The following is a 15,603-nucleotide window of genomic DNA, read 5'->3' as shown; positions in this document are numbered from 1 at the left end:
GGTTTTGTCTATCATGGTGATAAATTATGTTAACGTAGTTGGAGATTTTTTTTTTTTTCTTCTTCTAAACCAACTGAAACACACACAAGCAGGTAAGACTGCAACTTTAATACGAGGTTTTGATTCAACTACTATCATAAGTAGTCGCTGGTTTAACAGGGAACACTTTATAATCTTGAAAACTTGGATTATAGATCGTAACTATCAGCTTCATTAATATTTCATCAACCGTTTACCGATGCTGGTCGAAGGTTGTGTTCCAGCTGTTATTCTCCTCCAGACGCTTCCTGAGTCCTTTTCTTTTAACCAGCACACTTGTTTATTAAAATCTTGTTTTTCATCTCCGCACAATCGCTTTTGCGTGAACGCGGCTCCGATCGCCGATAACCCGGCGACGCCGCTTCAGCTCGGTGACATTCAGGAAACGCCGAGAGTCTTAATCTCAATCTCTTTTTTTTTTTTTTTTGCAACAGGAAACCAATGTTCACTGTAATTTGTGTGATTTATAGTGTTTACGCGAGCAAATGAATGAATACCCAGAGGAAGGAGGAGGAGGAGGAGGAGGAGGAGGAGGAGATGATGATGAGTAATTGTTTCAATTTCTCACCACAGTGAGAGACGGAGATGGACAAGAAGTGTTTTCAGAAAAAAAAAAAAAAAAAAAGGGAAAGGGGAAATAGACAACATACTAAACTGTAATTTTCTGCGAGATTATCTGCATATTGATGGAGGTAGTTTCCATCTTATTATTGAGTCACAAGTGTATCTGCAAAATCTGCTGATAGGAAAAATTATGTTAAACATAAAGGACTTGTGTGCTGCTGTGATGCGGTCGTTGTCGCTCGTAGCTACTTTTTGCATTTTAGATGTTCTCCGATTGTGCGGAGAAACGTTAAAGGGGAGAGGGACAAAACAAAAAAAAGGGGCGACACTCAACAAAGGTTCCCGGTATCAACGAAATGGCTGTCGGGTCGATTTCCATCCTCGTCCGTGGCCTTTTTCTGTACAGCTAAAGGTTAATGACACCGGCTCTTTCTTTTATGTCCCGTACATGCTAATGTAATAAGGTGCATCACTGGTGTGGCTGGAAAATGTCATCGCCATACTTAAGCATAAGTAATAGGCGGATCACTTCAGACATGAACTGCATGATAAGATGAGAATCATGGTTTTTCTCGCCCAGATTTAAGATCACGATTCTCTCGTATTCAATGTTTTTTGGTTGTTTTTTTTCTTCTCTATAAATGTTTATTGCACTCGTTTACCTGATACAGAAAAAAAAAAAAGAAACATGCCGGTGCCGGATATAGGAGCAGTAAATCAAACTTTTGACACTAGAAAGAAGAACACTCTTGTTTTGAGCTTTATGTTTCTGACACTGAACATGAAAACAATCAAATTCAATCTGGCGTCTTCTTCTTGAAGTCAACCCTTTGAGCAGCTATGTTTTTTTTGGTGTTTTTATTTTAATCTCTGTCTCTCACTCGCTTTCAATTGGCTGTGCGCAGTTTATCGATCTTAATTCATGCCATCTATGCGATGACATTTTCTAAAAAAAGACAACGATTCTGCCGCATTTTCATCCAGAGTGAGAGCGAGTAACAATCACAGACAAAAAGACGACGCTTAGAAAAATACTGGTTCAAAGGTGAAATGAGATACAGCCAAAGACCTGATTGTTTTTATGTTCTGTGATTCGTGAAGCTTAAAACAGATATTTGCCTTCCAGTTGTGCAGAATTGATATGCAACTATTATGACCGATATCCTGACGAATTCTGCCCGCCCGCTGAGAATTACATGCACCTCGCAGGACCGCGCACGACTGAAAGGAAATGTATTATACATTATAATCATTTTCCTGCTGTTTTAACACGCTGTAATCTTTTCCTACAGGTTCATTTATGATGATGAATCATCTGAAGGTTGTTTGCTTTTTAACATTTAGAGTCATCAGTGTTTTAACAGTTGCAGACTTTTATTAATACGATTGGTCTGAAATTTAAAAGGTTTCCTTTATTATTCTCAATGTTGATATTATTATTGATATTTTTTCTGGAATATCTTATATCCTATCTCAGGCACCAGCACATTTTATGCTTATCTGTCTTCCGTATCAGGTAAATAAAATAAATTAACATTTATAATAACAAAATTTTAAAATGGCAAAAGGATCGTTATCTCAAATCTAAGCACAAAAACAAATCTTGATCCTCATTTTATCCTGTGCAGCTTCAGGGTTTATTTTTCTTACTGCTGGTTTTCTGCGGGAGAGAAGTTGAAGGAAGTGGGAGCGCTTGTTTTAATGCAGCTGATGCCGAAGAGTATTCAGGGATATGAATCCAGATCGCGTTTTTAAACACCAAAAAATCATGCAGGCATAAAACAGTGAATTTTAAATAGCACTGATTATTTGACCAATAGATTAATCATAATGTTTATCTCCATGTGTACCGAAGACTTACCTTAGTAACAGTATCTGAAAACTGTACTTAACAACACTCGCACTCGGTCATGTCCGTAAAAAAAAAAAAACATATTCCATGTTTGGGTTCAGCTGTTTGGACTCTGTTGTGACGACAGTGGAAACGGTCTCGCGGCAGCTGTACACTCAGCTGTTTTTTTGGGAAATCCTGACCCGTGGGAACAAGAATTCAAATCAATTTGTCGGGGATTGCTCTAATCTTAATTTGTAGATTAACAGTAATACCACGGACAGCCACTAGAGGTTGCCTCTAAAAAGGCTCCGGCTCCCATCGACTCCCATTCAAATTTTCTAATAAAATAAAAAGTCAATCATTTTTTTCCCCACAAGTCATTAAGGTGTCGTTCGTGAAAGTCCCTCCTTCTTATTGGTTTAAAAAAAAAAAAAAAAAAAAAAAACTTTTATAGAACAGCTTCAGCTTCCTCTGCCAACAATTTTAATAGTTAAAAAAAAATAGGTTGGCGGTCCCGTCCTTTTAATTTTCCTTCTGATACGAGTACACACTGAATACGTCGCTCCACGAACACATCGGTACAGTTCACGTAATTATACTCAATTCTAATGTTATAACTGTTGTATGACGACTGGACGGTTTCTACGGTTACTAACCCTGTCCTCCTTTTTCCCTCTCAGACCCGTACGAAGACCATTCGGGCTCCCTGCGCCTCATCACCATCAAACCCATGACGGCCCAGCCGACCTACTCGTACCCCTCTTCCTCCTCTCACAGCCAAGACTCGGTGGTCGTCAACGGGGAGGTGAGTCTTCACACACACACACACACACACACACACACACACACACACACACACACACACACACACACACACGTATCTTCCAGGCTTTTTCTAGCACTCGGCTGTGAGGTGAACTCTCAGCGTTGACATGCAATAGGGCGAAGAAGCGAAAAAAAACAAACTGGGACACCGTCATCATGAGTCACCCGGACTAATACGGTAAAAAAACAGCGGGTGGCGAGCGTGTTTAGTGGCGGATATTTTTAGTCGTATTGTTTTGGAAATGACGATATGTTAACAAGCAAACGGGTGTTTTCGTCGACGGTTGTCGGTTTCACGTCCGTCAGAAGAAAAAAAAAAGAGCTTTAAATTCTTCCAGCCGTCTGCTATCCCGAAACCCTCCTCCACTCTAGCAGCAACGTAACATCTCCTCTGGGGACTCAATGTACTGTTACTGAATTTAGCTGTTGTTGCTACAAACACCCTTCCTCCTCCTCCTCCTCCTCCTCCTCTTCCTCTTCCTCTTCCTCCGGTCTCTCACCCAGCCCGTCACATCTCACTCCTATTCGACCTCACTGCAGCCGAGACGGCGACACACAGACCTGATGATGAATTATCCCTCCGAGACCGGATGATTCGCCCTCGGGTGGGGGTGGAGAGGGGTGGTGGTGGTGGTGGTGGTGGTGGTGGTGGGGGGGGGGGGGGACTCTCCGGCTTTTACAGTCCGTCTGCTGCAACGTGTTCGTCAACAATCCTAAATCTGTGTTTTTTGGGAAACTGTCAAACTGTCACTGCGGTTCCAAAATTAAAAGTCATTCAAAAGTCAGCTCATGATGTCCTTTAGCATATATATATATATAAAAATTAAAAAAATGTGCCTGGCATTCCCATGTGTGAAATGTTCAACACTTGTTTAAAACCTCGTCACTGTCACTCTTTTACCCGGCCGTCCAATCACAGTGAAAGAGGGGCGGGACAAACGCGCTTTAACCATCGACGCCGCTCGCTGATTGGTCCGCCCCTTCAGAGTGGCTGAGCGAATGCTAATACGAGCAGAGCGACCAACATGTAACATGTAAACATGTGAACGAGGTTAAAAACAAGACTTTCCTCGACTATTAGAAAGAAAAGACCAAAAAAAAATTTAAAAATTTAAAAAGTGAGAAAAAAATTCATTATAAACAAGTAAAACATCCTTCTGAGCGTACAGACCTCAGAAAGACGACGACAGGAAGTCTTCACTTGAATTTGTTGTTTTTTGGTTGCAGGTCAACCACGGCGGACTGAAGCAGAAGTCGGACATCGAGCACTACCGGAACAAACTGCGTCAGAAGGCCCGTAGGAAGGGCTACGGGGAGTTCTCGCTGTCCGAGACCGGCAGCCACGGCTACAGCCATCGCGACATCCGGCACAGTCGGCACGACAACGGGCTCAAAGAGCCGATGACCGCCGAGGAGAAGAGGGCCTCCTTCGCTGGATGTCACAAGAGGTACGGAGTCGGTTCCACAAATCACGGGGCGATGACGAAATGGAAAATAAACGTCCCCTTTTAATCTAACGATTAACTAGAGGACGAGCCTTCACTATCAAACGAGTCGTATTTTGTCATTGAAGCGTTAAAAAAAACCAACACAGCTTATAATAATAGTTATAAGTTAATAGTTTTGTTTGTTAATGCCTTTTCTGTTGAATCTGTGATAGTAAAATGCTAAATTAATGGTATTTTGTTTTTCCCACCGAGTTTTATGAACTTAGTGTAGATCTGTGGCTGTACAGCGTAGTTGCTAAGCAACGCATAAGGAGTGAGTGAGTTGTGAGGGGTGAGCTTTGGTCAACACATTAATATTTCACAGTTCATACAGATAAGCACCTGTTATGCTTGTGTGATTTTACACATTGAGCCTGTAGACAGTTCATAAATCCTTTTAACGTTCGCTGTTGTACGAAGAAAATCCAAAATGTCACAATATGTATTAATATTATAATATTATTTTTATTTTATTATAGGCAGTGGGGAAACACCAGAGGCCCAGTTATACAATATCATTGTGATTGTAAAACATTCTGCAATATGCTGAGAAATTCAATAACAAATATGACTATTGCCTTTTTTTTTTTTTTTTTTAAATCATGTCCCCAAAGGAGAACTGTTTTGACAGCATGTGTTTGATCTAAAAAAAAAATATAGTTTTCAGTCTGTTCATCTCACTTCAGTCATCTTTATTGCTGCAAAATGGGATCGTAAACCACGTAAATGTCATAAATCTTAAATGCACCTGGCAAATTTGTGTATATATATATATATACTTGGCATGTGTGTATTGACACAAAAAATGCCGTGTAAAATATCTCAATACGAAGCTGTATCGATTCTTCTGTGTTTGTAATGTCAAGATTGTTGTTTTAAGTTACAGAACCATCCTCCTATCAAATCTACTTTTTTCACAGCTCGTTTAATGACTTGGCAGTTTCTCTAATAAACTTGATATGATATTTGTCACATCCAAATATAACAAATGCACAGTACGTATTCAGCGTGGAGGAGTTGGGGGAGAAAGACGATGAAATAAAAATGTAAAAAGAAAACGTTATACGGCCACATACACATCATACGCTGTTTTAACAGCAGTTGTTTTTTGTTTGCTGTAAATTCAGATGTACGGTAGATGAAATGTTCTGTTTGGCAGAGATACGTCGCCCAAAAAAGTGTCGTCTTGTAAATTTTGATTCATCATGAAATGTTTTGCTTAGATCAGCAAGAATTCCTACCATAAATCCAAACAAAAATAAAAGGAAAGGAAAGTAAACTCATCAGTGATGAATTGTGACAGCACATTTGTTTTGTACTATACGATCAAAATCAACGCACCGGTGTTTTTCTTGACTGATGATAAATCACTCTTTCTGTACATATTATTTACCTTCTTGAAAGTCTCTCTCTTTTCTCAAACCCTCCTCCACTCTGTCCTGAAGATACTGAGTGTAGAAAAAAAATAAATGCTTGAATAAAACCTGATTGGTGGTCTTTCCTCCGTCCGCCAGGTACTCTCACCCGCGGGAGCCCACCTACTGGAGCCGCCAGTCTCTGAGCAGCCCGAGTCCAGTGGAGACGGAGATGGACCTGCTGGTGCTCCGGGAGCGATCCAGGAGGGGCATCCGCAACAACGGCTACGATGTACGTAAGCCCGACCAATCACAGCGCTTCTGAGACAGGGAACCAGGAAGGAGCGTAAAGACAGAAAGTGAAGCCTTAAAGTGTAATACTGCTGAGGTCCACCAGGGGCTGGCTCTAAAGGAAAACCTCTGTCCTATGGTGGCCCCGAGGGCCATTTCTCAAAATGCCCCAAAAAACTTGTTTGGTGAAGTTGGTTTTTTTTGCATTTGATGAAGTTTTTTTTAACGTTTAGTGAAACGTTTTTGCGTTTGATTAAATGTTTTCGCGTTTTGTGAAATGTTTGTGTTCTATGAAACGTTTTTGCGTTTCAGCCTCCAAAAAAAAAAAAAAAACTCAAGCAAAGTATCTCAAAACTGGGCCAGTACTTTCCACCGCTGATATCAGAGATAAAAAAAAATAAAAAATAAAAAAAACACCAACAAACAAACTTACAGACGGTGAGCAGCAGCTCAGGTGCGACCTCTCACCAGGTGAGTCATAACGAGCGATGACGAAACCGGTCGCTCGACGGCCGTTTTAAAGCGCGAATTAAAGCGCCAGCACTTTGTCCAACTCATAAAATAATCTCCTGAGAACGTTTAGAACTTTAATCCTTCCTTTTCCCTCCTCGCTGCGATGCTTTTAGCTTCTCACCTGGAGGATTAACAAATTACCTCTCCATGAACTGCACGCAAAACAAAAAAAACAACAAAAAAAAAAAAAACCTTCCTACCCAAACAGAAAGAGATAAAGGAAAAGAAATTAAGATGGAGAAGAAGGAAATGCCCCCCCCCCACCCCCACCCCCCCCCCAAAAAAAATTGAAGATTAGAGTCGCAGCGACGCCTTCGTTTTATCGAAGGCGGAGAGAAGGAAGAAAGACGGCGAGAGGGAGGAGATAAAAAAAAAAAAAAAAAAACGGCGGACAGATAAAACGAGTGTGAGTGAAAACGTCTTTGTGCTTCTTCTCTGATGCGCCATAGTAACAGCAGCTACCGCGCTACCTAGCTGAATGTCAATGACTCTGAATACGATTACAACCTATTCATGGATTCAGATGGGAGACTCGATAGCGGTTAATAGCCTTGGAAGCACCAAACGGGCTTTCGAAACGCCACGAGGAGAACAGGGCGTGTTTGTCAATGAGCCTGTGTGTGTGTGTGTGTGTGTGTGTGTGTGTGTGTGTGTGTGTGTGTGTGTGTGTGTGTGTGTGTGTGTGTGTGTGTGTGTGTGTGTGTGTGTGTGTGTGTGTGTGTGTGCGTGCGCGCGCGTGCACTTCAGGTATGATCTCTTTGTTTTTTGTGCTTTTCATGCTCTGGAGTCGTAACCGACTTACCACGGCGTGGTTTGTACGCCCGACGTCTGAAGGCCGGAGGTGGTTTACCTGCTGCGGGCGTGTGCTGTTGTGCGGGTCCAATCGTGACACGGTTTAATACTGATGTTGCCGTGGCGATATGATCATATTTCTTTTGTTCTCGTGTTTTACATTTCTGTCGCCCCAAATTAATTAACCCAGAGTCAGATTTTAATTTAAAAAAAAAAAAAAAAAAAAAAAACCTTGACAGTGAGTTATTGGAGGTTTTTTTTTTTTTTTCTGTTTCACATGTCTGAAGAATTTGTCTGATGTACGGCCGTTTGTTTCTGTGATCTTTGCAGGAATTTGCCGAGTCATCGTTTAGCTGATAAAGCTGTTAAATTTAGGGAAAATATTAATTAAATATTTTTAGGGTACCAAATTTGAGAAAAATTGCATTTATTATTGGAAAAAAAGTAAGATCGATGTGTGGCTGATTTTTTTTTTTTTTTTACTACAATTACTGTCACAAGACACTATTAAATGTCGAAATTCTGATATATGTCAAAGCAGGAAAAGCACAGGTATAAATGATAACATTCAAGATGGCTGCGTTCTGTTGAACTTCCCCTCCTGGCATTGATTAAACCTCTAAAAACGTCATCAAAATGACATATTTAGAAGTTTTATTCCAAGCGGCTTAGATGTAATTTTACCTTCAGTAAATCGTGTGTGAGCAAATAGTCCCCGCCTCTTTCTCCGCCCATCCCTCAACCTAGCAGCTTCATAATCTGGAAAGCCCCGCCCCCGGTGTGACGGGATTGGCTCCTCGGGTGTGTGACCTATGAAACCTCGCCTGTCTGAATCCGTGTTTTTCAGACCGTCATTGGTTCTGAAGTTGAAATGATTGAAATGATGATGTCATGTTAAATAGAAAAACTTCCACATGGACGTGTTAACAATGTTAAAAATAAAAAAAATAAAAAAAGATTTTCATTGGAGGCCGTCTTTAAGTGCTCCAGTGGCTCCAGTGATCAGTGAACCAGCACAGCCGATGGAACTTCCTGGCAAAATTTGCAGAAATGTGAAACAATTTCTTGGTGGTCTTCTGGTCCTGAACGTCTTCCCCTCCCGCAGGGCGAACCGGAACCGTTCGAGGAGACCAACGTGGACCGTCTGATGAGCTCGCTGGGTTACGGAGGCGGATCCACGGGAACCGGGAACGGCAGCCTGGGGGTGAAAGCTCACCGCGGCTCCGACTCCTCCACGCTCAGCTCGCAGCCGTCCATTGACGAGGTTCGCACGCAGATGCACATGTTGCTAGGCAACGCCTTCAGCCTGGCACCTCCGGACCACGACCCTCCGTCCCCTCCAACCAAGTAAATTTATATAAACATTTTTTTGGGTGTTTTTTTTGCACTGATTATTCTGTTTTCTCAGCACATCAGCTTAATTCGCAGCATTGTGTAGGATAGAGAAAGAAAAAAAGGTCCCCTGACGCAGAGTTTGAACTCCGAGAACTCGCGTCCCACATCACCGAGTTGCATCTCAACCAGCAGAGTAGATTTAACCCGACTCGTCTGCTCGATGATGCACATCGGGAAAAGAAAAGAAAAAAAAACAAAAACTAAAAACGGAGAGTGGGTGTGCATCGGTCGGCTCAAACTTTTCCTTCTCCTTCCTTTTTTCCTCCCTGCAAAACAGCCACCACCATCACCACCACCACGCTCACAGCGCCTACAACCCGTCCCACACCAGCCACTACAGCGACGGGGTGACCAGCGCCCCGGGGACCATGAACCACCCCTGCGGCGGCCGACAGAGGAGCGCCGGCTACGAGGACATGCACCAGTGTAGCCTGCCCAAACCGGTGAGGGCACGGAGGAACGAGCTCGACGTCCGACCGCTTCTTCTTGTAGGAAGCGGGTAGTAAGGAAGGACCGGGATAGGTCTGCGTACGTAAAATACCATACGATGGGACAGAAAGATGTATTCAAATCAGAAGACGGGCAGAGTGTAGACCCGGGACAGGTTTGCACTTCATGTGACCGATTGGATGAGAAAAGAAGGGAAATTTGGTTTTAAAGAAGGTTTTAAGACGAGAAATCAGCCGGCGAAGGTTTTGATTATTTACATCCTTTTACTTTAGTAGAAGTACAGATAAAAAAAAAAACTACAATATATATTTAAAAAAAATACACCGTTCCGTGTGAAGACCTGCTGTTCGGGTGCTCTCGAACCCAAAAACAGGTGTGGGAGGAGCCTCGGACGAAGGTCCAGGACGAAGGTCCAGACCGAAGGATTTTTTTATTTTTTTTGATGGTTTGGATTTATGGATGAATGACAGGAATCCGAGGTGGGCTGTTGTCACTCATTAAACAATACGATATACTTTTTTTTTTCTTTTTCTCGGGTAAGTGTTGCTGCTTTTAGATAGAATTCGGTATTTTGGACATAAAACATTAGTCATTAAAAAAACACATTTTTCTTCCTTAAGTATCTAAATTAAATATTTGAAGAAAATACAACACATTTCAAGTCACAGAATCAGAGACTGCACTTCACATAAAAATAAACATATTGCAGTAATGACTCCATTTCATAGTTTAAAAAACTAGCAGCGTATAAAAAGCTTAAAAACCAAAATATCGCACAGCCAGTCGACGTAGAGAACGACATATTGAATATGATCAAAATTACATTCAACGTGTTCCTCCTGTTGCGTGGTCATGTTGCACCATTAAGGACGCAACCGTCCCGTTATGAAGTTATCAAAACATTTAAGGTGCGAGCTGAAAAACCAAAAAGCTACTAAAAAGAAAAAATGTAATAACTACACATCACAATACAAAAGACACCAGAACGCACCCGAGTGGTAATAATTCTCTCATTGACACCCTTTTATTACACGCTGTTATTTAATCCGCTGTTAAAGCACTTATTAAAATAAAAGCAGTAATTATGACTTCACAATGTCATTAATTCATTTATGGACGTGAAGCTAAATTCTAACCACAAACAAAGCTGCCTAATAGTTCTCGTCAAGGGTCGTGCATGTTTAACTGTGCACGTAAATATCTGCACACGCGAAGCTCGTGCGTCGGCTCTTTTATTTTGAAAGTCCAAACGCTCGGGGGGAAAATACCGAATCTCAACGACTTTGTGCGGCTCCTGCAGGGTTTCCGGTTCACCCAGCTTCCTGACATGGGCATCGGGTCTCCTCCTCCACTGATCCCCTCCAGACCGGGACCACCACCTGGGACCTCACTACGACGGTACCACACACACACACACACACACACACACACACACACACACACACACATACAGAAAGTTAATATTCAAACCTCCTCAGTGTTGAACATGCGGCTCATAAAATATATTCAGAGATCAGACTTAAAGGAAATTTTCACATCTGGCGTCGGCCAATCAGAACGCAGCACCGGGGGGGTTTAATCATAGAATCAGATAGATTTATAAATTATTAGTGGAGAATACATACTTGAAATAAAAAAAAATAAAAATAAAAAAAAAGCATGAGCACATGAAATGATTTGAAAGCCTCCTCATCCTCCCTCGATGTGCAGCCCAGATGTTCGTCTGCATCATCAGAACCGAGCATCATCATCATCATCTTCTTCTTCTTCTTCATTTGAATGCTGCTGCTTCTGTGCAGCCGTGTTGTGTTGCTGGGCACTTTAGCACTGCAGAGAGCGATCGACTCACGGAGGAGCGCGCTCGCCATCTAGTGGACATACCGGGAACAAACACAAAAAAAGATATCACGGGTTCCAGCGGTGAAGGTTCTGCAGAGAGAACACAGGGGAAAAAAAGTCAGTTAATCTGAAGGAAAGAACAGAAATCACAATTAGATATTTATTTTTTTATTTTTTTAATTTTTTAATTTTAGATATATATTCAGATTCCTTGTGTTTGCCAGAGATGGTGTTTTATTTAATTTATTTTTTATTCTAATTCTCTCTACCTTTAACCTTGAAACCTGTCAAATGCATTAAACAGTAATGTTTTAGTTGTTCATCAGTCGGTTCGTCACACACCAGCTCCTCCGTGTGCTCCCCCCCCCACCCGCCCCCCACCTTGCCCCCCCTCCCCCGGCGGAGGAAGAGTGCAGCATGTTAATTCCTCTTTAGTATGCAGCGGGAGGCATTAGTGTGCCACCGACAATCACGGTCACTGAGATCTGGCGGTGACATCATCGGTCCTCTGGTCCTCCGCGATTCTGCAATGCGGGGGAGTGGGTAAAGGGGGGGTGGGGACGGGGGGGGGGGCACACAGTTCAAACCTGAAAAACAGAGAAGTGATGAGGTTGAGGATCACAGGAGGAGATTTTTATTTTTGAACCGTGCGTTTGTTATTTGGATTTTTTTTTTCCCCCGTCGTATTTAAACGGTCGAGTATTCAAGTTTTCTGAATATGTAAGTTCAGTTTGCAGATGCGAGATCTTTTCCACATTACCAGGAAATCAATCCTTCAAGCTTTCATTTATTTTTGTTCACCCGTGAGGAGGGAAATTAATATTTACGGAGATTAAACAAACAGGGATCAAGTAAATAGCTCACATTAAAGTGCAAAACCTCCCTGATATTTACTGCAGTAATTAGATCCAAATATTTTGCATCCACAGAGTTCGCATGTGTGTGTGTTTGTGTTTTGACTTGAGGGGTAAAGAATTTTACCTTTAAACTAATGAACCATTTCAAAAAAATAATTATTTGCTGTCACATGTCAGATCTTCGTCTCATTGTCACATCAACATGTGTAAACAGGAATATCGCTTTTTCTTTAATAGGCTCATTATTCAAATTATTAAAAAGGAACAAGTAGAAAACCGAAACAATCCTTGTTTATAAACCAGATGTGGTCATCCATCTGTTTATGGTGTCCTTGTTTCAAAAGCAAACACACCAACCGACACTACATATATATATATATATATATATATATATATATATATATATATATATATATATTACACATATATACATATAAAGCATTAAAAAAAAAATCCAAGAATCCAAAATATAAATCCAAGAAAAGTTAATCAAAGTTGCTGCACAACACCAAACAAAGACGGTATAAGAAATAACACAATATAACATAATATTTGTATACAAATATACAAATACACCGAAACAAACAAACAGAAATACATAAGCAGTAAATAATGCTAAAAAACAAACAAACGGATCAAATTAAGATTGAATTGGTCCTAATCTGGAAATATGTTGTCAGTCAGGGGTTTGAACACCGGAAGAGAATTACATTTCAAATTAATTAATTAAATTGAATTAATTACATTTTTTTAAATGATTTCAGTGCAAATGATTCCCTTTTTTTTTTTTTTTTTTAGACATTTCAAGTAGCTTTTTTTTTTTTTTTTTCCAGTTGATTTATTTTTCCAGTTCATCGGAGTAATTTTATTGAATTTTATTCACTGACTTATTTATTGCATTTTCATTTTCATCTTCATTTACAAAACAAAACATTTCTGTATTTGTCGTTTGGTTTAATTTGGCTTTTATTTTTAAATTTATGTTTTTGTTGTTATCGCTGGTGTTTATTCTCATTTATTCATTGATTTTCAACAACACTTTTCGTCGTTGTCATTTTTTGTCTGTTTTTTTCTGCAATCTTTTTTTAATTTATTTATTCTTTTATGTGTTGTTTTGTTTATTTTTGTGTTGTCCTCAACTGCTGTGAAATATCAAATTGTACTTTAATCTGGCTTTTAATTTGAAGTCATGTTTATTTTCCATTTTATTTATGGATTTTCAACACACTGTTTTATTGTTGAAATCTTTAGTCCTGCATTTTCTTACATTTTTTTTAAAAAATATTTCTTTATTTGTTGTTGCTGTTTATTTTTGCTTATTTGTCTGTGTTGTTTCCACACTTTGGGCTGCAAGTCTCAAAATGAAAGCTGTCTCCCCCCCCCCCCCCCCCCCCCCTTTACCCCTCTCCACCTTGCAGCTCCACCCCTGATGTCAGCCTGAAGCCCCAGCGGGTGTCGGAGGCCTCGGACCTGCAGGCCCAGCAGCACAACGGCGCCCCCTACCTGCCGCTCTCCAGGGCGCCCTTCCCCGCCGTCACCGTCGACCAGTCCATCAGCACCTACTCAGGTGAGCCTCGGCGTCGCCATGTTGAAACAGGGAACAGGAAGTGGCGTGTTTTTTTTGTAATATAAAACTTGTTACGCGTGACAGGAAACCCGATAACGGCAGTCTACGCGATATCAGCCAACCGCCCCGGTTACTCAGACTACTTCGTCATGTCTCCCCCGTCCTCGTACCGGAGCCCGTCCTGGATGTCCTACCCGCCCGAGCCGGAGGACCTGCCGCGGCAGTGGAACGACACACCTGTGAGACGAACACACACACACACACACACACACACACACACACACACACACACACACACACTAATTCGGTTTAATATGAAACCGTTTCTGTGAGTTTTCATGTGTGTAAAGCGGGTCTTCCTCTTCTTCCTCTTCTTCTTTTTCTTCTTCCTCTTCTCCTCCTTCTTCTCCTCCTCCTTCTCCTCCTCCTTCTCCTCCTCCTTCTTCTTCTCCTTCTCCTCCTTCTCCTTCTCCTCCTTCTTCTTTTTCTCCTCCTTCTCCTTCTCCTTCTACTCCTTCTTCTTCTCCTTCTCCTCCTTCTCCTCCTTCTTCTTCCTCTTCCTCTTCTTCTCCTCCTTCTCCCCCTTCTCCTTCTTCTCCTTCTCCTTCTCCTCCTCCTCCTTCTCCTCCTCCTCCTTCTTCTCCTTCTCCTCCTTCTCCTTCTCCTCCTTCTTCTTTTTCTCCTCCTTCTCCTTCTACTCCTTCTTCTTCTCCTTCTTCTCCTTCTCCTCCTTCTCCTCCTTCTTCTTCCTCTTCCTCTTCTTCTCCTTCTCCTTCTTCTCCTCCTTCTCCCCCTTCTCCTTCTTCTCCTCCTCCTTCTTCCTCTTCTTCTTCCTCTTCCTCTTCTTCTTCCTCTCCTTCTCCTCCTTCTACTTCTCCTCCTTCTTCTTTTTCTCTTCCTTCTCCTCCTTCTTCTCCTCCTCCTTCTCCTCCTCCTTCTTCTTCTCCTTCTCCTCCTTCTTCTTTTTCTCCTCCTTCTCCTTCTCCTCCTTCTTCTTTTTCTCCTCCTTCTCCTTCTACTCCTTCTTCTTCTCCTTCTCCTCCTTCTCCTCCTTCTTCTTCCTCTTCCTCTTCTTCTCCTTCTCCTTCTTCTCCTCCTTCTCCTCCTTCTCCTTCTTCTCCTTCTCCTTCTACTCCTTCTTCTTCTCCTTCTTCTCCTTCTCCTCCTTCTCCTCCTTCTTCTTCCTCTTCTTCTTCCTCTTCCTCTTCTTCTTCCTCTCCTTCTACTTCTCCTCCTTCTTCTTTTTCTCTTCCTTCTCCTCCTTCTTCTCCTCCTCCTTCTCCTCCTCCTTCTTCTTCTCCTTCTCCTCCTTCTTCTTTTTCTCCTCCTTCTCCTTCTACTCCTTCTTCTTCTCCTTCTCCTCCTTCTCCTCCTTCTTCTTCCTCTTCCTCTCCTTCTCCTTCTTCTCCTCCTTCTCCTCCTCCTTCTTGTTCTCCTTCACTGCAGAACTCCCGTCACCTGGAGACCATCTGCTGAAGTCGAGTGACATCTCGGTGGGTCTCCGACACCTGATGTTACGTTTGTTCCACTTCATTTGAACTCACTAATACAAAAATATTATTCATGTTTATATGTAAATAGTTTTTTTAAGACATTAAATTCTGGGTATTAAGAGTAAAAACACAATAATGAAGGATTATATATCTGATATTTTAAAGGTGTAAAATTCAAACATCGGAAGCAACCTACGCCAGCAGTATTATAAGATTTAACCGTAATTTTATTTTATCGGTGAAGAAAATACAGATAATTGTAAAAAATGCGAAATATCGGCCCCCCTATAATCGTGACGACC

At 41.6% G+C, this 15,603-nt stretch overlaps 1 protein-coding gene and 1 long non-coding RNA gene across 2 annotated transcripts in view; one reads left to right on the top strand and one right to left on the bottom strand.

Annotated features, from left to right (window-relative positions):
• The window catches only part of kiaa1549la (KIAA1549-like a), an 89,663-nt gene that overhangs the window by 69,978 nt on the left and 4,082 nt on the right, over positions 1 to 15,603 (top strand). The window contains 9 exon segments of the mRNA XM_069162808.1: positions 3,118 to 3,242; positions 4,490 to 4,710; positions 6,264 to 6,396; positions 8,806 to 9,047; positions 9,373 to 9,538; positions 10,846 to 10,943; positions 13,660 to 13,808; positions 13,893 to 14,047; positions 15,255 to 15,301. Of these exon segments, the coding sequence (XP_069018909.1) occupies positions 3,118 to 3,242; positions 4,490 to 4,710; positions 6,264 to 6,396; positions 8,806 to 9,047; positions 9,373 to 9,538; positions 10,846 to 10,943; positions 13,660 to 13,808; positions 13,893 to 14,047; positions 15,255 to 15,284 (1,319 nt within the window). The 3' untranslated portion in view covers positions 15,285 to 15,301.
• LOC138206237 (uncharacterized) overlaps positions 10,937 to 15,603 on the bottom strand; it is a 62,598-nt gene continuing 57,931 nt past the window's right edge. The window contains exon 3 of the long non-coding RNA XR_011178923.1: positions 10,937 to 11,474. This is a non-coding gene — a long non-coding RNA (uncharacterized lncRNA). The remainder of the gene's footprint in view (positions 11,475 to 15,603) is intronic.

Source organism: Embiotoca jacksoni, unplaced genomic scaffold (genome assembly GCF_022577435.1).
Source record: "Embiotoca jacksoni isolate LCO1_2020_lvr unplaced genomic scaffold, fEmbJac1.0.p SCAF_3, whole genome shotgun sequence".
NCBI classification, from domain to species: domain Eukaryota; kingdom Metazoa; phylum Chordata; class Actinopteri; family Embiotocidae; genus Embiotoca; species Embiotoca jacksoni.
The sequence above is the reverse complement of the archived record's forward strand: the minus strand, read 5'-3'. Positions and strand labels throughout refer to the sequence as shown.